Here is a 20,894-nt window from a genome sequence, read left to right as displayed (position 1 = left end):
TTCATCTCCTCCTCATAAAATAATGAAGCTAGACCACATAGTTTGTGAAATCCCTACCAGCTCTATCCTGAAGATCCTCAGAAGTCATCAATTTAAGAAGTTAGGAAAAGGAAGAAGAGAAATATTACTTTTCATTAACCATGGGAAGAAGTAGAAAAAACCAGTACAAAGTCACTCGCCAAAATTATGATGAATGATAACTTTAATCAACACTCAGTAAGAGGCTGCAGATGAGAAAAAACATTTAATGAAGTAAAGTAACAATATCTTTTTCTATATCAATATTATCTAGGTTGTTTGATTTCAGTAAAGCTAACAATTAGGACATGCTTTTCAACACAAATTTACCTATCAACTTCTAAACAGCTTTTCTAAAGGTTCTTTCTTGTATATATTTTAAATATTCATTTAATTTTCAATGAAGAAAATTTTAGATGATTTGTACTTTTTTTTTAAATGGCAAGCAAATAATTCCAATCATAAATAAGTTTAAGAAACCTTAAATAAGTGCAAGAAACCTTAAATAAATTTAAGAAACTCAAGTTACAAAATGAACCAGTTTACCTGAGTTCAAATCTGGTCTCAGACACTTAACACTTCCTACCTGTGTGACCCTGAACAAGTACCTTAACCCCAATTGCCTTTATCAAGGAAAAAAAAAAAAAATGAACCTGTTTAAGATTTAAGACAATACAGAAAATAAGGGAAAATGTTATGGTCAGCAACTGAAAATGTTAAATATTTCTGATTTTTCCACCAAAACAAAAAACACAAAAAAAATTATATTTTAGTCAAATATATTGATATTTCAAGGATATCGAAAGAGAAAGTTCAGGACTAAAAATTACTTGAAATGTATTTTTTCAAAGAAAGGCAATAATCAAAGAAAAATGGAATTACAAATAAGATGTTTATGTAAATATCACACATTTACAGAATCTTGACTGGTGAAAATTGCTCAGAATATGTAGCAATGTCTATCATTCTGGGAAATCAATAATTATTACATGGTAATAAAATGAACAGTTTTAAAATATTATTTAATCATGGACAAGGTCATTGTGTTTGGAGGGACTGCATTTTATGTGTTTAATTATCAAAATAAAACATTCAACAATTCAATAAATATTTACTCAATGTCTACTGTGTTTGAGGTTCTGAGGTTAAAAAGAAACAAACCTTATCCTCGAGGATATTACGTTATACTTGGAAAATAGAATTAATGAATGTAATTAAAATATGGTTATACAATGCCATGTTGTTTAGTAGAGAATTACTAAAACAGCCATTATCCCTTAATAGAATCCCACAATTCTGATTAATCTTCCTAAACATTATTTTTTTGTCAATGCTCTGTTCAAAAGTTTCAAAACCCATTCTTTATAGAACACAATTCATAGTTTTGTTACTGTTTTTAATCATTTAGCTGCATCCAATTCTTCATAAATCCATGGGCCACAGAATGCCAGGTTCTTCTGTCCTGTACCATTTCTCCAAGTTCATTTTGTTTTAATGACTATCAACCTGATTCTCTGTCATTCCCTTTTTCTTTAATCTTCCAATGAGTCCCATCTTCTCATTATGTGATCAAAGTATTTAAGTTGCAGTTTCAGTATTTGATCTTCCAATAGATTGAATTAATGTCTTTAAATATTGACTGATTTGATTTCCTTACTGTCCCAAGGACTCTCAAAATTCTTCTCCAGTACTGTGATTTCAAAGAGTATCACCTGTGGAGATTAAGTTTCCTTACATTGCTATTAGAAAAACCAAGTTTTGATCATATGGACATTTATCATCAAGATACAATGTCTCTTCTTTTTATTATACTATCCAGAGTTGCCATAACTTTCCTTTCAAGGAGTAAACATTTTTTAATCGCATGACAGCAGTCACCATCTGCAATGATCTTTGAACCCAAGAATATAAAAACTGGCACTGCTTCCATTTTTTTTTCTTCCTATTTGTCACGATATGATAAGATCAGTTGATAAGATCTTAGGTTTGGGGGATGTGCTTGGTTTTTTTTGATGATAAGCTTCAAGTCAGCTTTTATACTCTCCTCTTTCATCCTCATCAAGAAAGTTCATTTTCTTTCACAACATGACTTTTATAAAAATGTTTTGCATAACTTTACATGTTGTTTCTTAATGGGGGCTGAGAGTAGGGATAAGGGAAAGTATCTAGAATGCAAAAAGGTTTTAAAACATATGTAAAAATATTATTTTTATAGTCCAATATATGTCAAACGAGTGTGCAATTCTCCTCTACATATTTCTACAATTATCATGATGCCCAAGAAAAATAAGATCAAAAAGGAAAAAAAATCAGAAAGAAAATAAAATTTAAGCAAACAACAACAAAAAATAAAAATACTATGTTGTTATCCACACTCAGTCACCACAGTCCTCTCTTTGGTTGCAGATGGCTTTTTCTCCATCATAAGACCACTAAAACTGGCCTGAATTACCTTAATGTTGAAAAGAGTCAAGTCCATTAGAAATGATCATATATTGCTCTATATACAATGTTCTTTTGATTCTACTCACTTCATTTTGCATTAGTTCATATAAATCTCTCTAGGTCTTTCTGAAATCATATAGAACGATAATATTCCATAACATGCATATATCATAGCTTATTCAGCCATTCTGCAAGTGATGGCTATCCACTTTGTTTCCAGTTCCTTGCCACTATAAAAAGGGATGCTATGAACATTTTTGCACATCTGAGTCCTTTTTACTTTTTTATTGTCTCTTTGCAATACAAGCCTAGTAGAGACACTGCTAAATCAAAGGGGTATGCACAGTTTGATATCCCTTTGGGAATAGTTCCAAATTGCTCTCCAGAATGGTTGGACCAGTTCACAACTCCACCAATGTATTAATTTCCCAGTTTTCCCACATCCCCTACAACATTTATCATTATCTTTTCCTGTCATATTAGCCAATCTGAGAGGTGTGTTACGGTACCTCAGAATTGTCTTAATTTGCATTTCTCTGATCAATAGTAATTTAGAGCACTTTTTTCATATGACTAGAAATGGTTTTAATTTCTTTATCTGAAAATTGTCCATTCATATCCTTTGATTATTTATTAATTGGAGAATGGCTTGTATTCTTATAAATTTGAGTCAATTATCTCTATACTTTAAAAATGAGACTTTTATCAAAATCCTTAAATGTAATAAAAATATTTCCCCCAGTTTACTGCTTCCCTTCTAATCTTTCCAGCATTGGTTTGTTTGCACAACTTTTTAACTCAAAATTATCCATTTTGAATTCCATAATGTACTCTAGTTCTTCCTTGGCCACAAATTTCTTCCTTCTCCACAGATATGAAAGTCAGACTATCCTTTATTCTTCTAATTTGCTTATAGGTATCACTAAAAAAGAGATTTCTTGGAATTTTGAGGGGCGGAGCCAAGATGGCGGAGAAGATACTGGTGAATTTGTAAGCTCCCTTCTTCCCCCATTACCAATTAGTTAAATCAGCCTCAAAAATAATGCTGGAGTGATTAAAAACCACAAGGATTAGAAGCACAATTTACCAGCTGAAGAGAATCTGGAATTTCAACAGAAAAGGTTGGTTCCGAGGGGAGGAAGAAAAAAGGCCAGCAGAGATGGTTAGGTGCTAACACACTGTGCCGATTGGGCTGGGGAGAACTCTGGGATCAGAGAAGCCACTGAGATAGAGGAATCTGGCACAGGCTGATAGCTCTTCTCTGCTTATAAAACAGCTGTTCAGAAGAGAAATCAAGCCACTTTAAAATATAAAGCCAGATTCTAGAACCACCCCAATCCGGAAGTGACCTAATAGATCTCAGCACTGTTGTGAAGCCACCTTCTGCTGCCTGAGGCTTCTCCTTGGGGTAGTTAAGAGCCTGAACAGTGGGGACACAGCCTGAAGCAACATCTAATCCACATAGTGCCAGGCTTAGCCTGAGGCAGTGGACTCTAGCAGCCCCAGTATTCCCAGAGAAGTGGAACCTTTGAAATAGGGACCACGGTTTCCAGACAGACACTTCCAGTTTGAGTACAGGGGCTTTTCACGTCAGATGCTGATATCCATTCCCCATGGGCGCTTTTACTGTCCAGCTTTAAACCTCATGGCAGTAGCTAGGCCACACAGCGGGGTCCTTCACTGGGCAACCCTCACAGCTCAGTGTACTAATCAACTCTGAGGCATTTCCAGAGAGGGGGAGGGGAACTCTCTCCCACAGCTCTCTCTTAGATCAGGCACAGGAACCGCTGCATTCATCCAGTCTGGGAGGAAGCTGGCAAATAAATAAATAAATAAATTTCTTACCCCAAGGGCAGACCTCAATAGATTTTTAACAATGAGTAAAAAGCTGAAGAGAATGATTGATGCCTTCTACATAGAGAAAGAGTGGGTATCTAACCCCGAGGACGTTAACAGCAGAGAGTCAGCAGAAAACAGCCTAAAGGGAAATGATACCTGCCCCCCATCACATAACTCTCTCCTAGAAGAGACTATTAAAAAGTTAAAAAAGGGGAAAGGAAAGAGAAGCTATGATAGAGAATAACAACGTTCTGAAATTTGAGTTGGAAAAAATAAAGAATTCACTGGAGATGCAGGGAAACAAAATTTATGAATTAGAAAAGGTTAAAAAATCACAGGAAAGTAGGATTTCTGAATTGGAAAAAGAAAATAACTCTCTAAAAAATTAGAGAAATGGAAAAAATTCAATAGAGCAAAATACTTCATTTAAAAACTCAATTGGGCATACACAAAAAGAACTAAAAAATGTGAATGAAGAAAATAACTCATTAAAAATCAGGTCAGAAAAAATAGATATGAATGATTCATTGGGAACCCAAGAATCAATCAAACAAAACAAAACAAAACAAAACAAAACAAAACAAAACAAAACAAAACAAAAAAAAAAAAAACAAAAAAAAAAGAAAGAAAAGCTGGAGAGTAACATCAAATACTTACTGGGAAAATAATCTATAGACCTGGAAAATAGGTCTAGGAGAGATAATCTGAGGATCATTGGACTTCCCAAAAACTATGATCAAAAAAAGAGCCTATATTCTATTTTACAGGAAATCATCAAAGAGAACTGTTCAGAGATAATAGAAACAGAAGGAAAAATAGGCTTTGAAAGAATTCATCAAATACCTTCTGAAAAAGACCCTAAAAAAGAACTCCTCGGAACATTGTGGCTAAGCTGCAGAACTACCAAACAAAGGAAAAAATATTGCAAGCAGCTAGAAAAAAACAATTCAAATATCAAGCTGCCACAATAAGGGTCACTCAAGATCTGGCTACCTCCACATTAAAAGACAGAAGGGCCTGGAACCTGATATTCCAAAAGGCAAAAGATCAAGGATTGCAACCAAGAATAAACTACCCAGCTAAGTTTAGCATTTTCTTCCATGGAAAAAGATGGTCATTTAATGAAACAGAGGAATTCCATTTGTTTCTAAGAAAAAAACCAGATAAACAAAAATTTTGATCTATATCCACAAGACTGAAAAGAAGCAGAAAAGGGTAAAAAGATCTCTTGAGAACTGTATCTCTGTTGTGGATATACAGAAAGTCCTCATGGATAATTTGATTTTTACTGATATAAAAAAAAGGGGAGTAGTAAAGGGAAGGGGGTAGTATCAGAAAAAGGGAAAAGAGTGATAAAAAAAAGGAAACTACATCCCAGGAAAAGGCATAAAAAATCTAACACATCTGAGGGAATTTAGAGAGGGGGAGGAACATTGTGTGAATCTTACTCTCATCAGAAGAGGCTCAAAGAGTAAATAATTGACATATTTGTTTTCAGAGAATCCTCTTTCACCTCATTAAAAGGGGGGGAGAAGAAAAGAGAAAAAGAAAAGGGGAATAAGGGAAGGGTACAAGAAAAGGCAAGGGTCTTAAAAGGACGGGGGAGGGATACTAAAAAGGGAGGGCTGTGCGTCACAAGTGGGGTATAGAAATTAAATATTGGGGAAGGGGCTCAGGGGTGTCAAGGGAAAAAAGCATAATCTGGGGATAATATGATGTCAGGAAATACATAATTAGTGATTTTAACTGTAAATGTGAATGGGATGAACTCTCCCATCAAACGGAGACAGCAGACTGGATCAAAAGTCAGAACCCTACAATATGTTGTTTACAGGAAACACACTTAAAGCAGGGAGATACATACAGAGTAAAGGTAAAAGGTTTGAACCGAATCTATTATCCTTCAGGTAAAGCCAAAAAAGCAGGGGTTGCCATCCTTATCTCAGATCAAGCAAAAGCAGAAATTGATCTAATTAAAAGAGATAAGGAAGGAAAATATATCCTGCTAAAAGGTAGCATAAACAATGAAGCCAAATCACTACTAAACATATATGCACCAAGTGGTATAGCATCTAACTTTCTAAAGGAAAAGTTAAGAGAGTTGCAAGAAGAAATAGACAGCAAAACTATAATAGTGGGAGATCTCAGCCTTGCACTCTGAGACTTAGACAAATCAAACCACAAAACAAATAAGAAAGAAATTAAAAAGGTAAATAGAACATTAGAAAAACTAGGTATGATAGACCTTTGGAGAAAACTGAATGGTGATAGAAAGGAATATACTTTCTTCTCAGCAGTTCATAGAACCTATACAAAAATAGACCATATATTAGGACATAAAGATCTCAAAATTAAATGCAGGAAGGCAGAAATAATAAATGCCTTCTTCTCAGATCACAATGCAATAAAAACTACATTCAATAAGAAGTTAGGGATAAATAGACCAAAAAGTAATTGGAAATTGAATAATATCATCTTAAAGAATGACTGGGTGAAACAGAAACAATTAATAATTTCACCCAAGATAATGACAATGATGAGACATCATACCAAAATCTGTGGGATGCAGCTAAAGAGGTAATAAGGGGAAATTTTATATCTTTAGAGGCTTATTTGAACAAAATAGAGAAAGAGAAGATTAATGAATTGGGCCTGCAACTTAAAAAGCTAGAAAAAGACCAAATTAAAAACCCCCAACCAAAAATCAAACTTGAAATACTAAAATTAAAAGGAGAAATCAATAATATTGAAAGTAAAAAAAAGTATTGATTTAATAAATAAAACCAAGAGTTGGTTTTATGAAAAGCCAATAAAATAGATAAACCTTTGGTAAATCTGATCAGAAAAAGGAAAGAGGAAAATCAAATTGTTAGTCTTACAAATGAAAAGGGGGATCTTTCCACCAATGAAGAGGAAATTAGAGAAATAATAAGGAGTTACTTTGCCCAACTTTATTCCAACAAATTTGTTAACTTAAGTGAAATGGATGACTTCCTCTAAAAATATAGGCTTCCTAGATTAACAAAGGAGGAGATAAATTGCTTAAATAGTCCCATTTCTGAAAAAGAAATAGAACAAGCTATTAATCAACTCCCCAGGAAAAAATCCCCAGGACCAGATGGATTTACATGTGAATTCTACCAAACATTTAAAGAACAACTAGCCCCAATGTTATATAAACTATTTGAAAAAATAGAGAATGAAGGAGTCCTGCCAAACTCCTCTTATGACACAGACATGGTACTGATACCTAAACCAGGTAGATCGAAAACTGAGAAAGAAAACTATAGACCAATTCCTTAATGAATATTGATGTTAAAATCTTAAATAAGATATTAGCAAAAAGACTTCAGAAAATCATCCCACTATGATCAAGTAGGATTTATACCAGGAATGCAGGGCTGGTTTAATATTAGAAAAACTATTAGTATAATTGACTATATTAATAATCAAATTAATAAAAACCATATGATCATCTCAATAGATGCAGAAAAAGCATTTGATAAAATCCAATACCCATTCCTACTAAAAATTCTTGAGAATATAGGAATAAATGGATTATTCCTTAGAATAATGAGGAGCATATATTTACGGACCAGCAGTAAGCATAATATGCAATGGAGATAAAACTGGAGCCTTTCTCAGTAAGATCAGGAGTGAAACAATGTTGCCCACTATCACCATTACTATTCAATATTGTATTAGAAATGTTAGCCTCGGCAATAAGAGCCGAGAAAGAGATTATAGGAATAAGAGTAGGTAATGAGGAAATCAAACTGTCACTCTTTGCAGATGATATGATGGTGTACTCAGAAAATCCCAGAGATTCTAATAAAAAGTTATCAGAAATAATTCAAAACTTTAGCAAAGTTGCTGGATACAAAATAAATCCACATAAATCCTCAGCATTTTTATACATCACCAACAAAATGCAACAGCAAGAGATACAAAGAGAAATTCCATTCCAAACAAATGTTGAGAGTATAAAATATTTGGGAATCCATCTACCAAAGAAAAGTCAGGAATTATATGAGCAAAATTACAAAACACTTGCCACAAAAATAAAGTCAGATTTAAATAATTGGAAAGACATCCAGTGCTCATGGGTAGGCCTAGTGAATATAATAAAGATGACACTACTCCCCAAACTAATCTATTTATTTAGTGCTATATCAGACTCACAAGAAACTATTTTAGTGACCTAGAAAAAATAACAACAAAGTTCATATGGAAGAATAAAAGGTTGAGAATTTCAAAGGAATTAATGAAAAAAAAAAGTCAGATGAAGGTGGTCTAGGTATACCTGATCTAAAACTATATTATATAGCAGGAGTCACCAAAACCATTTGGGATTCTCTAAGAAATAGACTGGTCGATCAGTGGAACAGATTAAGTACAAAGGACAAAAAAGGGTACAACTATAGCAATCTAGTGTTTGATAAACCCAAAGATACCAACATTAGGGATAAAAATGCATTATTTGAAAAAAAAACTGTTGGGAAAACTGGAAATCAGTATGCCAGAAATTAGATATGGACCCACACTTAACACCATATACCAAGATAAGATCAAAATGGGTCCATGATTTAGGCATAAAGAATAAAATCATAAATAGATTAGAGGAACAGAGGATAGTCTACCTCTCAGACTTGTGGAGGAGGAAGGAATTTATGACTAGAGAAAAACTAGGGATCATTATTGATCACAAAATAGAAGATTTTAATTACATCAAACTAAAAAGTTCCTGTACAAATAATACTAATTCAAACAAGATTAGAAGGGAATTAACAAATTGGGAAAATATTTTTATAGTTAAAAGTTCTAATAAAGATCTCATTTCCAAAATATATAGAGAATTGATCCTAATTTTGTAAGAAATCAAACCATTCTCCAATTGATAAATGGTCAAAGGATATGAACAGACAATTCTCAGATAATGAAACTGAAACTATATCCACTCATATGAAAGAGTGTTCCAAATCACTACTGATCAGAGAAATGCAAATTTTTTAAGACAACTCTGAGATACCACTACACACCTGTCAGAGTGGCTAAGATGACAGGAACAAATAATGATGAATGTTGGAGGGGATGTGGGAAAACTGGGACACTAATACATTGTTGGTGTGTGAAAGGATCCGGCCATTTTGGAGAACAATCTGGAACTATGCCCAAAAAGTTATCAAACTGTGCATACCCTTTGATCCAGCAGTGCTACTACTGGGTTTATATCCCAAATAAATACTAAAGAGGGGAAAGGGATCTGTATGTGCCAAAATGTTTGTAGCAGCTCTTTTCGTAGTGGCTAGAAAGTGGAAGATGAATGGGTGTCCATCAATTGGAGAATGGTTGGGTAAATTATGGTATATGAAGGTTATAGAATATTATTGCTCTATAAGAAATGACCAGCAGGATGAATTCAGAAAGGTTTGGAGAGACTTACATGAACTGAAGCTGAGTGAAATGAACAGAACCAGAAGATCGCTGTACACTTCAACAACAATGCTGTATGAAGATGTATTCTGATGGAAGTGGATATCTTCAACATAAAGAAGATCCAACTCACTTCCAGTTGATCAATGATGGACAGAAACAACTACATCCAGAGAAGGAACACTGGGAAATGAATGTAAATTGTTAGCACTACTGTCTATCTACCCAGGTTACTTATACCTTCGGAACCTAATACTTAACGTGCAACAAGAAAATTGGATTTACACACATATATTGTATCTAGGTTATACTGTAACACATGTAAAATGTATGGGATAGCCTGTCATCTAGGGGAGGGAGTAGAGGGAGAAAGGGGAAATTTTAGAAAAATGAATACAAAGGATAATGTTATAAAAAAAAAAAATTACTCATGCATATATACTGTCAAAAATTTTATAATTATACATTTTTTTTAAAAATTAATAATAAAAATAAAATTAAAAAATAAAAAAGAGATTTCTTAATTCTTCACTTTATATGCTCAAAGCAGTCTCATCTGCAAATCTGAAATTGTTGCCATTTTCTCTAGTAACCTTAATTCCAGCTTTTGATTCACCAGCCTAGCATTTCACATGATGTGTTTTCAAAATAAGTTAAATAAATATGACAAAGATACAACCTTGTTGTACCTTTCTTCCAATCTTAAAATAAGCAGTTGTCCCATGTCCAGTTCTCTTGACTATTGCTTCTTGACCTGAATACAGGTTCCACAGAAAAATAAAATGATCTAGTTTTCCCATTACTTTGAGGACTTGACAGACTTTGTTGTGATCCACACAGTCCAAGGATTTATGTAGTCAAAAATATAAAAGATATTTTTTCAAAGTTCCCTTGCTTTCTCCATAATCCAGCAGATGTTGGCAATTTGGTTCCTAGTTTCTCTGCCTCTTCAAAAATTAGACTTTTTCTGGTAATTCTAAGTTTACATATGGCTGAAGACTAGCCGACAGAATCTTAAACATAATCTTAGCCTAGAACTAAAAGTACTGGCTTTCCAAAAGTAGATTTCTAGCTTTATATCCCACTAATGACCTATGATAACCATGTATTCCAGGCTACTGTTTACTCACATTCCTCAGACCCCCTTTTTATTTCCCATCACGGTTCCTTTGTCCATGTTACACTGCATTACTTAAAAGCATAACCATCTATCAAGGTCTTGACTGTATCCCATCTCTCCTTAATACTTTCCATGGTCACTCTAGTCTAAGAAAAACTTATTCTTGAATTTAATTTTTTCTCTGAAGTCCAGAATACTATTGAGTGTTTAGTACTCAAAATCTTAGTGGTATCTGACTCTCCATGCTCTCTTAACTCTCATATGAAATAAATCCTATGAATTCCTATGAATTACATCTCTGTAATATCTCTCCCATCTACCTCTATTCCCACCACCATTATTGGTAATAAAAACCTTCATTATCACCCATTTAGACAGCTACTGTAGCCAACTAAGAAATTCAACTAATAAGCTCTCCAATCTCTAATCTTTAATTTAACAAAGTAAAAAATCCATTTCCAAGTAAGTGAAAATTAAAAATTACTGAAATCATAAAATGTTGCTGTTTGTTTTATAGTTAACTTTTATTATAATAAACTATATAGAAGTCAATTACTCAGGAACCCTGCTAATGACTTTTCACTGCACAGTTTTTAAAATATTTCCCCACCTATTAGGTACTTGTTGTACAAGAAAGGAAAAGGAAATAATCTCAAACATGTTAAAATTCTTCATCTATTTACATTCCGATAAAAAAAAAAAAAAAAAAAAAAGGTTATAGGGTGTGTTCAGGAAAGACAAGTACCTCTGATGTGAGGGCTGCCAACCCCTTTTCAATGCTGCTTTCTATTTTTGGTGTCCACTCAAAGTAGATGGGCTGAACCAGATTGAGGGTCAATGAAGGATCTCAAACCTCTCAGTGAATTCCCCAATTCCCTAGATGCCTATCCTAACCATATGAAGACATCCCCTGGTGGAATGGTCAGATGAGAACAGTTTGTTCCAATGGCCATTAAGACAGCCGAAGATAATACTATGGAGCACTTAGAGCTTAGTTAGATATCAAAGACAGCAGGATTATCCATTGCTTCTTTAGCCATCACTAGTCATCTTCACTCTGATCTGCCAATGGACTGTGATGTCTCTGGAAGAGAAAGTGAAGCAGACAATTCTATGAAACTTGCCTCACTTAAATCTGATCTACACACAAATCAAAAGGCATCATCCATAGCATTTTACCTTTCTTCCTTTCTCAAAGTCCTGAGGCACCAGGCAAGTGACAAGCAGTAGATGTGAATACACTAAGAGCTGTAATCACAATACTGCATATGGGCATTGCAGATCATAGAAGCATCTTCCCACTGGAAGCAGCAGTGCATTTTGGCAACCCCCTGGGTAGTCTGAGCAGCCTTTTAAGGATCACACTGCTCACCTTCTAGTATGAGGAAAGAGCTAGAAAAGATGTACTAACAATTGTCTATTTATCTAACCTTGGTCTGATTACCATGGCAAGCATGGACCTTATGCAAAAAAATGTACTACAAAGATGACTTCATTCCCCATTGGTACATGGGAATGTGAACATACTTATAGACAATCTAAAATCCAGTAGATCTGAAAAACAAATAGTTTTAAGAGAAATCTTAGCAGATATTGCAACCAAATAGCAGCCCTGAGCAAAACAAGCTGGCAAATGAATTGTCATCTTAATGAAGTAGAAGCTGGATACAAGTTTTCTGGAGTGACAGCAGTAAAGGGAAGAGCCCTGAAGCTGATATAGGTTTTGCAATCAAAACTAATCCAGTCAACAAGCTTGTATGCATAACAAAAGAAGTGATCAAGATGTTCAAGAGAATGATGAATTGGGAGGTCATAAAGTTTGAAAGAATATCTGTATTAAAGTAAAGTCCCCAAATATAAGAGCAAGAAGTGGGGAAGAAAGACTAAGAGCTAGGCACTGAACTCATTCAGTAAATATACAACAGTTACTAGAATCATGATAAATATAGATATTATGAACCTCAAAGGAAGAGAGGTTAATGGATGATGGTAGTAGAGGAAGAGCCTAAAACTGGCAACAAGAAGCAAGGAGGTATTTCAACTACTCAATCAGCACCTATATGGGGTGAAAATCAGAAGCATGAATGAAAATACTAGAAAGGATAGAGAAGAAAGGAGAAAAAGGAAGATGAGAAAGAAAAGAGGGAGAAAAAATAAGGAAGGGAGGGAGGGAGGAAGATAGGAAGTAAGGAAGGGATAAAGGAAAGGACATAAAAGTATCCTACTGATGAGGTATAACTAAATGTTGAGGAATAGATAAAGGATACCTAAATAAAATTAGGATTAATTGAAGTCTAGTGGCAGGTTTGGGGTACAAGGAGTCGGAGCTCCCCTGCAACCCCTTTGGATTTGGCACAAGGATACAAAGTTAAATGAGGTCTAGTAGCCGTGAGAGTCCCCTGTAAATGAATTTAGAGGCCCGAAAACCCAGATTGATTAAAAAGGTTTATTGTAGGGTTTGGAAGTAAGGTTAAAGTCTGGTTAGTAAAAGGTATTAGATAGAGGAAGAAATACACCAAAAGTGGCGGGACAGAGAGTCTGTGATGCAAAGCATGGTACTCGAATGTTTCAACTCTCTGCCAAGAGATGATTCCAGTTTGACTCTTTTATTTGCTTGAAGGGGCATATGGGTGAAGCCCAGGTTGATTCCTCGAGAGCCAGAACCCACCAGGTGGGGGTTGGGCTACCTAAGCAGATCATTAGAATGGGGGCTGGGTACAGCCCAAACTGACTCAGATCTGGATCTTTCCCCTTGGAATACAAAAGGGTGGTTTTGACCAGATCTTGTAAATCAAAGATCAATCCCAAAGGAAGTTGGAGATCAGGAAAGAAATCTTAAGCCCCCATCACTACCATGCACTAGTAAGTATGGGCCATATGCTATGCTAATCCCTTTACAAGTATTATCTTATTTATTCTATGACTAGAGTTAGTACTATAGAAAACATTATCCCCATTTTACAGTTAGAAAACTGGCAGACAGAGATTAAGAGACTTACCCATGATCACATAATTACTAAGGGCTTCTACGCTATTCAAGGCCTTCCTGATTCCAAACACTGAGCACTACATTAGAAGTGAACAGGTGAAGGAAGTTAGGTGATTCAGTAGACAAAGTACTAGTCCTGGTGTCAGGAGTCCTGCATTCAAATCCAGATGTTAAATTGCTTTAAAAAAAAAAAATACTGGAGGAATGATGAAATTTAACTTCATCAACTTGTCTGTAATCTTTAGACATCCAGGATGATATTCATCCTGATTTTTCTACAACCAACTTTAACCAATGTTTAAACAGTTTATGTACAATAGAAACTATGTAACACCAACATTAGAAAAGTAAAAAGGCTAAAATGGCCAAGACCATGCACAATATTGCATCAGAAACTAATCTAATTCCTTCTTCTGAACTTAGTTCATTTGGCAATGCTTACTTGTACTTTTAGAAATAGAGCTCTATAAATTCCTTATTTAAAAAAAAAAAAAAAAAAAGGAAGAAAGAAAGAAAGATTATTTTTTCAGTTGTGTTTGACTTTACCATTTGGGGTTTTCTTGGCAAAGGTATGAAGTGATTTTCCATTTCCTTTTCCAACTCATTTTACAGATGAGGAAACTGAGGTAAACAAGGTCATGGGACTTACCCAGAGATACACACAGAAGTGAATGGGCATGATCTGAATTCATTTTTTTTGATTCCAGGCCCAGAACTCTTAACTATTTCTATACCTAGCTGACTCAAGAAAGATTACGGACTCCACGTAAAGTAAAACACCAAAGGAAAAGCCTTTTAGACTTGTTCCTGTTTTTCACTAGGAAGTATTTGGAAGTAAACCCCAACAATTTATTTTTATTAAAAGTCACATGAAAACAAACAGAATTAGGAAAAGGCACTTTCCATTAGATGACTTGAAATTAAGATTTACTTAAAATAAAGTACTTAAATTTCGTTTTATTCACTTATAAATTACAGGACTTAACATTTCAGATTGTTGTTAATGCAGAAATTGCCTAATCTCACTACACAAAGAGTTTATGTCAGGAGCTTTGATTCACCACAAAGAGAGAAAAAATGTCAAACTACTTAAAAATTAAGGGATAATTCTTGGCTAATTGCATTCTTCCTCAACCCAACATTCATGAAATACATTCACTACATACAAAATTCCCTCTTTGAATCAGAAATAATTGGAGATGACAGAAGACTTATGCAACCCTTGAGAATAACAATCACATCAAGCAGATTAATCAGTTTACAGAGTTTTTTTTAGTCCCATAGTTGTAATACTATGAGTTGGCTGTTCTATACTAAATTTTAATTCTAATCTACAACTTTAATATGCAAGAAGGTAAGTCAAATAAAGTGTATGCCATAATTCAATTCATTTTATTCAAACATCCTAAGGAAAAAATGAGATGAGTAAAAAATATAGAAATTTAATGTATCCTCAAAAAAAAGTTTAATTCTTAAAACATATGGCAAATATTATTAAATATTATTTAAGATTTCACAATATTATACAAATATAACATGTTTGTAAAAACACTTATTTTTAAATTTTAGTGTGCAAAAAAAATACTAAATCATACCCTCAGACCCTCAGACCAAGAGGTCCTGTTTAGCTGGATTTACCCACCAAAAGAATTTAATGAAAGCAAAAAATATTTATAATGTTACTTATAATACCAAAATACTATTACAAAACTAATATATGCCCAAAGTTTAAGGACTGGAACAAATTGTGGAATATGAATATAATGGAATATTATTATGCCATAAGGAAATAAGAGTATTAAGGATTCAGGGAAGAAGACTATGATGAAAGGCAGACTGAATAAAGCAGGGCCCAAAAGAATAAGTAATAAATTACAATATTAAAAAGTAAAAAATCAGATCAAATTAAAGTTAATTCTAGTACCAAATAACTGAAGTTAACACACAATTCTTCTTTTCTAAAAACATTAAGTAAACTACAAAAGAGGAAAAACAATCAGTAAACTACAAATGTGGGGGGAGGAGGAGCTTTCTCACAATTATCATGGGTAATTTTGCTTAACTGTTTTGGGGAAATTTTTATCAGGGAGTGTTGTAGTAATCGTCTGCTCAAAAGGATCTACTCAAAAGGATCTGTCAAACCAAAAAGAATCAATAAGAAATCAATTCAAGCTGAACCCTAGTCATACATCCCACTTATAAAACACATTATATATTTTTGTAACATTCTAAAGAAATATTAAAAATATCTGATGTAGCAAAATTAAACTCAACCTGTTCTGTTGAGTAGATTTTCCAAGGGATAAATATTTGGATTTGAATAAAACTGGGAAGGCTGACAAGATGTTTGAGGAGCTTTGGGCAGCTGTAGTTACACTCTACATTTTTGAAATAACAGACTAAAAAACAAATCAAGAGAAACAAAGCCTGAAAGGAATTTTGTAATTTTTTTAAACAAGTTTACTTCCAAACTAACTACTGTAATTTGTTTAGAATTTAGTCTACTTTCTTTTTAACTCAAATCTAACTTGTATAAAAAACTGGAAGAGCTAGAATCAGAACCTACATTACATTGAAAGTAAAAGAAAAAATACTAAGATACTGACAACTATCTGACACAACTACCAAGCAAACAGAGGGAGAAGAAATGAAACATCAGTCTGATTTTATATTCTTGGGGTTCAAAAATTACTGCAGATGGTGACTGCAGCCATGAAATTAAAAGATGCTTGGTCCCTAAAAGGAAAGCTATGGCAAATCTGGACAGCATACCAAAAAGCAAGCCATCATTTTGCTGACAAAGGTCTATATAGTTAAAACTATTATTTTTCCAGTAGCAATATATGGCTGTGAGAGGTAGACTATAAGGAAAGCTGAACACTAAATATTAGATGCTATGGAATCACAGTACCAGAGAAGACTTGAGAATCTCAGAAGAGAGATTAAATCAGTCAATATTTCAAGAAATTAACTGCAAGTCAAATATTGAACCTGAAGGTGAAGCTTAAATACTTTGGCTATGAAATAAAAATATGAGACTCACTGGAAAAGCCCTTGATGTCGGGAAAAATTGAAGACAAAAAGAAAAGGATATATATAGCAGAATATGAGATTGATAGAGAATACCATTAAAGCAATAAACATGAACTTGGACAGACTGGGAGAGGGAAAGACAGAAAGACCTCACGTACTATAGGGTTCATGGAGTCATAAAGAATGGAACAGAAGACCAAAAACAATAACAAAAAGACAAAGGTAGGAAAATGAAGCAGAAAGTGATAATGAAAATATTTTTAATAGAAAGTATACAAATGTTTACTTTATACTTACAGAATATTTTATTTATTATTATTATTTTTTTTTTTTTGAGGCTGGGGTTAAGTGACTTGCCCAGGGTCACACAGCTAAGAAGTGTTAAGTGTTTGAGACCACATTTGAACTCGGGTCCTCCTGAATTCAGGGCTGGTGCTCTATCCACTGCGCCACCTAGCTGCCCCCTTACAGTATATTTTAATACTGTGTAATTTTTTTTTTTTTTTTTTTTTTCAGTTAAAGACACTGGTATAGTGGATAGAGAACAAGGCTTTCCAACCTGGAAGGCCCAGGTTCAAATGCTATCTTGGATGAATACTAGAGTTCTGACACTAGTCAAGTCATTGGACTTAAGTTGCAGAAGTTACATTGCTCTGCAGTGGTAGATTTTTTTAAATGCAAATAAAAATGAAATTTGATGATTACTCAAGATCATTTTACACTATTTCATCTGAACTCATAACTTGTTTTAAAATAAAATACTAATTTTAAGTCACACTTTTAAAAATAAATTTCTTAGAAAATACGACTATATGCACATATACACACACACACACATTTTAAATAACTTTAATCAGACATAAATATACTGAATAAACTCTCTGACCAGAAAATAAAACCTCAATTTTTTTAAACCAACCATAAGAAAGAACTAAATGAACCATGATATAAAGCACATACAAAATCATTGAATGCCTAATGTCCTTTTTCAATTTGCTTTTTATATCTCTATTAGGTTATCCAAAGGAACATTTTAGGACCTGTTATCTATCCCATTCCTTCCCCTATCTTTTCTGACCCCTCCCCTTCAAAATCAAAAGATTTCAGGTCCTTTACATAGATTGTTACATCTCAGTTTAGTTTCTGGAAATCCTACCTAACTGACTAGAAAACCCGTCAAAGCTAAAGATAGGTGGAGCCAGTATGCAAACAGCCCAGGGATTTGTGGGAGATGTAGTCCTACCACCTTCCCCTTCCCCAAAGCAAAGAAACATGTTCAGAATGGGATTTCTTGTACTCTTCAGACTCTGTTCATCTTTTCTTCTCCCCAAAAATTGCTTCTCACACATACTCCAATATATAATGAGATTGATTTTAAATAGGAGATGCCTAATTAGAAAACAGAGAGAAACTATGCATTCTTCAAAGTTCCCTGGAAACAGAAGCAGGGATATTTCAACCTCTAATGCACAAATTAACTTCAGTTTTACATACTCATGTTCCCCCCCTATTTTTAATAACACCTCCCCCTAACTCCCGGATAGATCCTCTCCAAACACACACTGTGTCTTAACCACTTTCTTACTCAATTTTTTTACTCAAATGAACTGAGTATTTATGCCGCGTCATTTATTAGCTTGAACTAAACTCCTAGAACATTAATCTCATATTTTTTAATGTTTTGCACATTTGGCCCATTCAATATGCATTTATAAAATATCTGCTAACGTGCCTACCATGTGCAGGGAGGGCACTGTGCTCCTCCACAAAATTGATTCAGTTACTTGAATTCAGGGATTAGTCTTTGTATCTCACAAAACATGGAAAACACAGTCTTGAACAAAATGAATGGGCATATTATAGGCTTTTAGAAATATATATGACATACTCAGTATTTTAAACTTATCACCTACAGTCATCCACGCAAGGAAGATACCAGGCTTTCTACAACTACCACAAGCTGCTGCCTCCTCAATGAAAAACCTTTGCAGGCGAGCTGTGTACACGGGCAGTCCCAACACTCTTAGTGCAGTTATAGGTTTTCGTAATTTATATAGGGTGTCCCAAAAGATTCAGTGCACTTTAAGCTAATGAAGTTTAAGTTACTAAAACCTAAATTACAATAAACTTTAAGGCAAAAACTTCCAATTCTTGGGTCATTAAAATTTGGACTTGGAGGTCACCCTGTATATAATCCTCTTCATATGAATGGACATGTGAACCCTCCATATAAGTCCTCTCAGAACTAGAATAATCAACCATCCTTTCATATCTAGTACATTCCTGACCTTCAATCAGCACTATCTCCTGAAATCAGTAAGGTTTATTAAGATAGCAGGAAACTAGGTTTTTTTTTTTAAAAGAAAAATGAGTGAAATCTTTCTGCTTGACACAGGCTATTATATTATACATTTTATTTGTGGAATGCCTAATGTATTCATATATGTTGTGTGGGTACATATAAACTCTCCATATATTTCTATTATGTATTCTTATATATTTAAGAAGAGAAATATTCTTCATACATAAGAATACATACTCTTTCTATAGAGGAACACACATGTGTATGTGCACACACACTCCTACGTATTAATAAAGGCTTACTGTATTTTAGCGAGGAAAACAACTGCTTCTACATCTGGACCTCCCAAAGTACAGTACGAGACAGAAAGGCCCGGCGGTAGGAGGAAGGGAGGGTCACAGCTCCGGGCCAACCCTTCCAAATTACGTACACCCCATTTCGGAGCCGGCCCCATATCGCGAGCGTGCCCGGTTACGGTTCTGCTCCCGGTCCTCCTCTATCCCTCAGACTAGGGCCCTGGCGTCGTCCTTGCCTTTCCTCGGCCCCCTCCCACATTAACTTACAGCCAGAACCCACCCCCTACTTTAAGGCTCGCAGCCCCTTTCAGCGCTCGCCCCAAGACCGAGTTCTCTCCCCCGTCTTCCACTCTCCTCCCCCGCACCTCCCCGCCCCCAACAAACTTCACTTTCCAGACTTGGCTGCGGCTAAACCCTGACAGCTGGTCCTAACCAATCCTCAAAGGAAACATAAGAGATGCGGCCAATGAGAGGAGGTCGGCTGAGTGGCGGGAGGCGGGACCTCGCTCAAGTTCCTTCGGTCTGGAAACCAATCGACCTGTTGCGGCCGTCGCTGCCGCCGCCTCCAGTGCCTTTGCCACCGGAGTCGAGGTGGCCGCGAAGTTTCTTGGTTACGGCGGGGCCGCCGCAGTCCGTGACCGTTGCCGAGGTCCGCAACTACCCCTCCCGTGGCCCTCACAAAAAAAGTGGCAGCCCCCGGAGTGGGCTGGTCACGCCCCGCCCCGGCTCGAAGAGGCGCCGCTACCCCCTCCCCCCGGCTTCGTCCCCGTACGTGCCTCGGCCCGGGCTCTCCCGGCTCCTTCGCCGCACTCTTACCAGGAAGTTGAGCGTTTCCCCTCCTCCCACCTGGTGGGACCAGACACCGGTAGCAGGAGAGCTCTGCGGGGCGCGGCCTGAGAAAGGCCCGCTTGGGGGCCGGGGGCTGTGGCTGCGGGGTCCGGAGCCGATCGGCCTCCTCAATCCCCGCCGGCCCCTTCCAGACGCTGCAGGCTAGGGCACCTGTCCGGCGCACCGAAAGAAGCGTCCCGAAGGCAACACTAGCGGCGGCCCATCTCCCTCGTCCTGCTCCTGCTGCCACTGTCAGCAGTGTAAACATCCCGGCATCCCCGAGGAGAGAGGCGGGGCCGGTGCTCCGGCCCCTCCTCCTCCCGCCCCTCCCCCGCGCGCGTCCCACCCCGGCCCGCCCCGCTCCGCGGGATCCCTGCGCGAGCACGCGCCTCACCTCAATCTCCGAGTCCCACCCAAAACTACTGGCGGTGCGCTCACCTGAGGAGGCCCGGGCCAGACATAGAACAAAGGGTTAGGGATGCTGGACTCGAGATGTCCTGCCCCAGCCCCCATCCTTGCTTAAGCTTGTCTCCGCCCCCATCTCTCCCCTTCTCCTACGGACCAGAATATCTATCCTGCAATGGAGGAATC

General features: G+C 36.1%; 1 protein-coding gene across 5 annotated transcripts in view; it reads right to left on the bottom strand.

Annotated features, from left to right (window-relative positions):
• Nucleotides 1-20,636, bottom strand: part of NEK7 (NIMA related kinase 7) — a 179,418-nt gene extending 158,782 nt beyond the window's left edge. For 4 of the 5 annotated variants that reach the window (XM_074308689.1, XM_074308692.1, XM_074308691.1 and 1 more), the window contains exon 1: nucleotides 20,252-20,587. In XM_074308689.1, coding sequence (XP_074164790.1) covers nucleotides 20,252-20,571 — 320 coding nt within the window. In that variant the 5' untranslated portion in view covers nucleotides 20,572-20,587. Of the gene's footprint in view, nucleotides 1-20,251 lie in introns of all 5 variants that reach the window. The other variant, XM_074308693.1, reaches the window with a different exon arrangement.
• Between the last annotated feature and the right edge of the window lie 258 nt (nucleotides 20,637-20,894).

The sequence above is a fragment of the Sminthopsis crassicaudata genome, chromosome 4 (genome assembly GCF_048593235.1).
Source record: "Sminthopsis crassicaudata isolate SCR6 chromosome 4, ASM4859323v1, whole genome shotgun sequence".
Lineage (NCBI taxonomy): Eukaryota > Metazoa > Chordata > Mammalia > Dasyuromorphia > Dasyuridae > Sminthopsis > Sminthopsis crassicaudata.
Note: the sequence above shows the minus strand (reverse complement) of the source record. Positions and strands in the feature narration are given on the sequence as shown.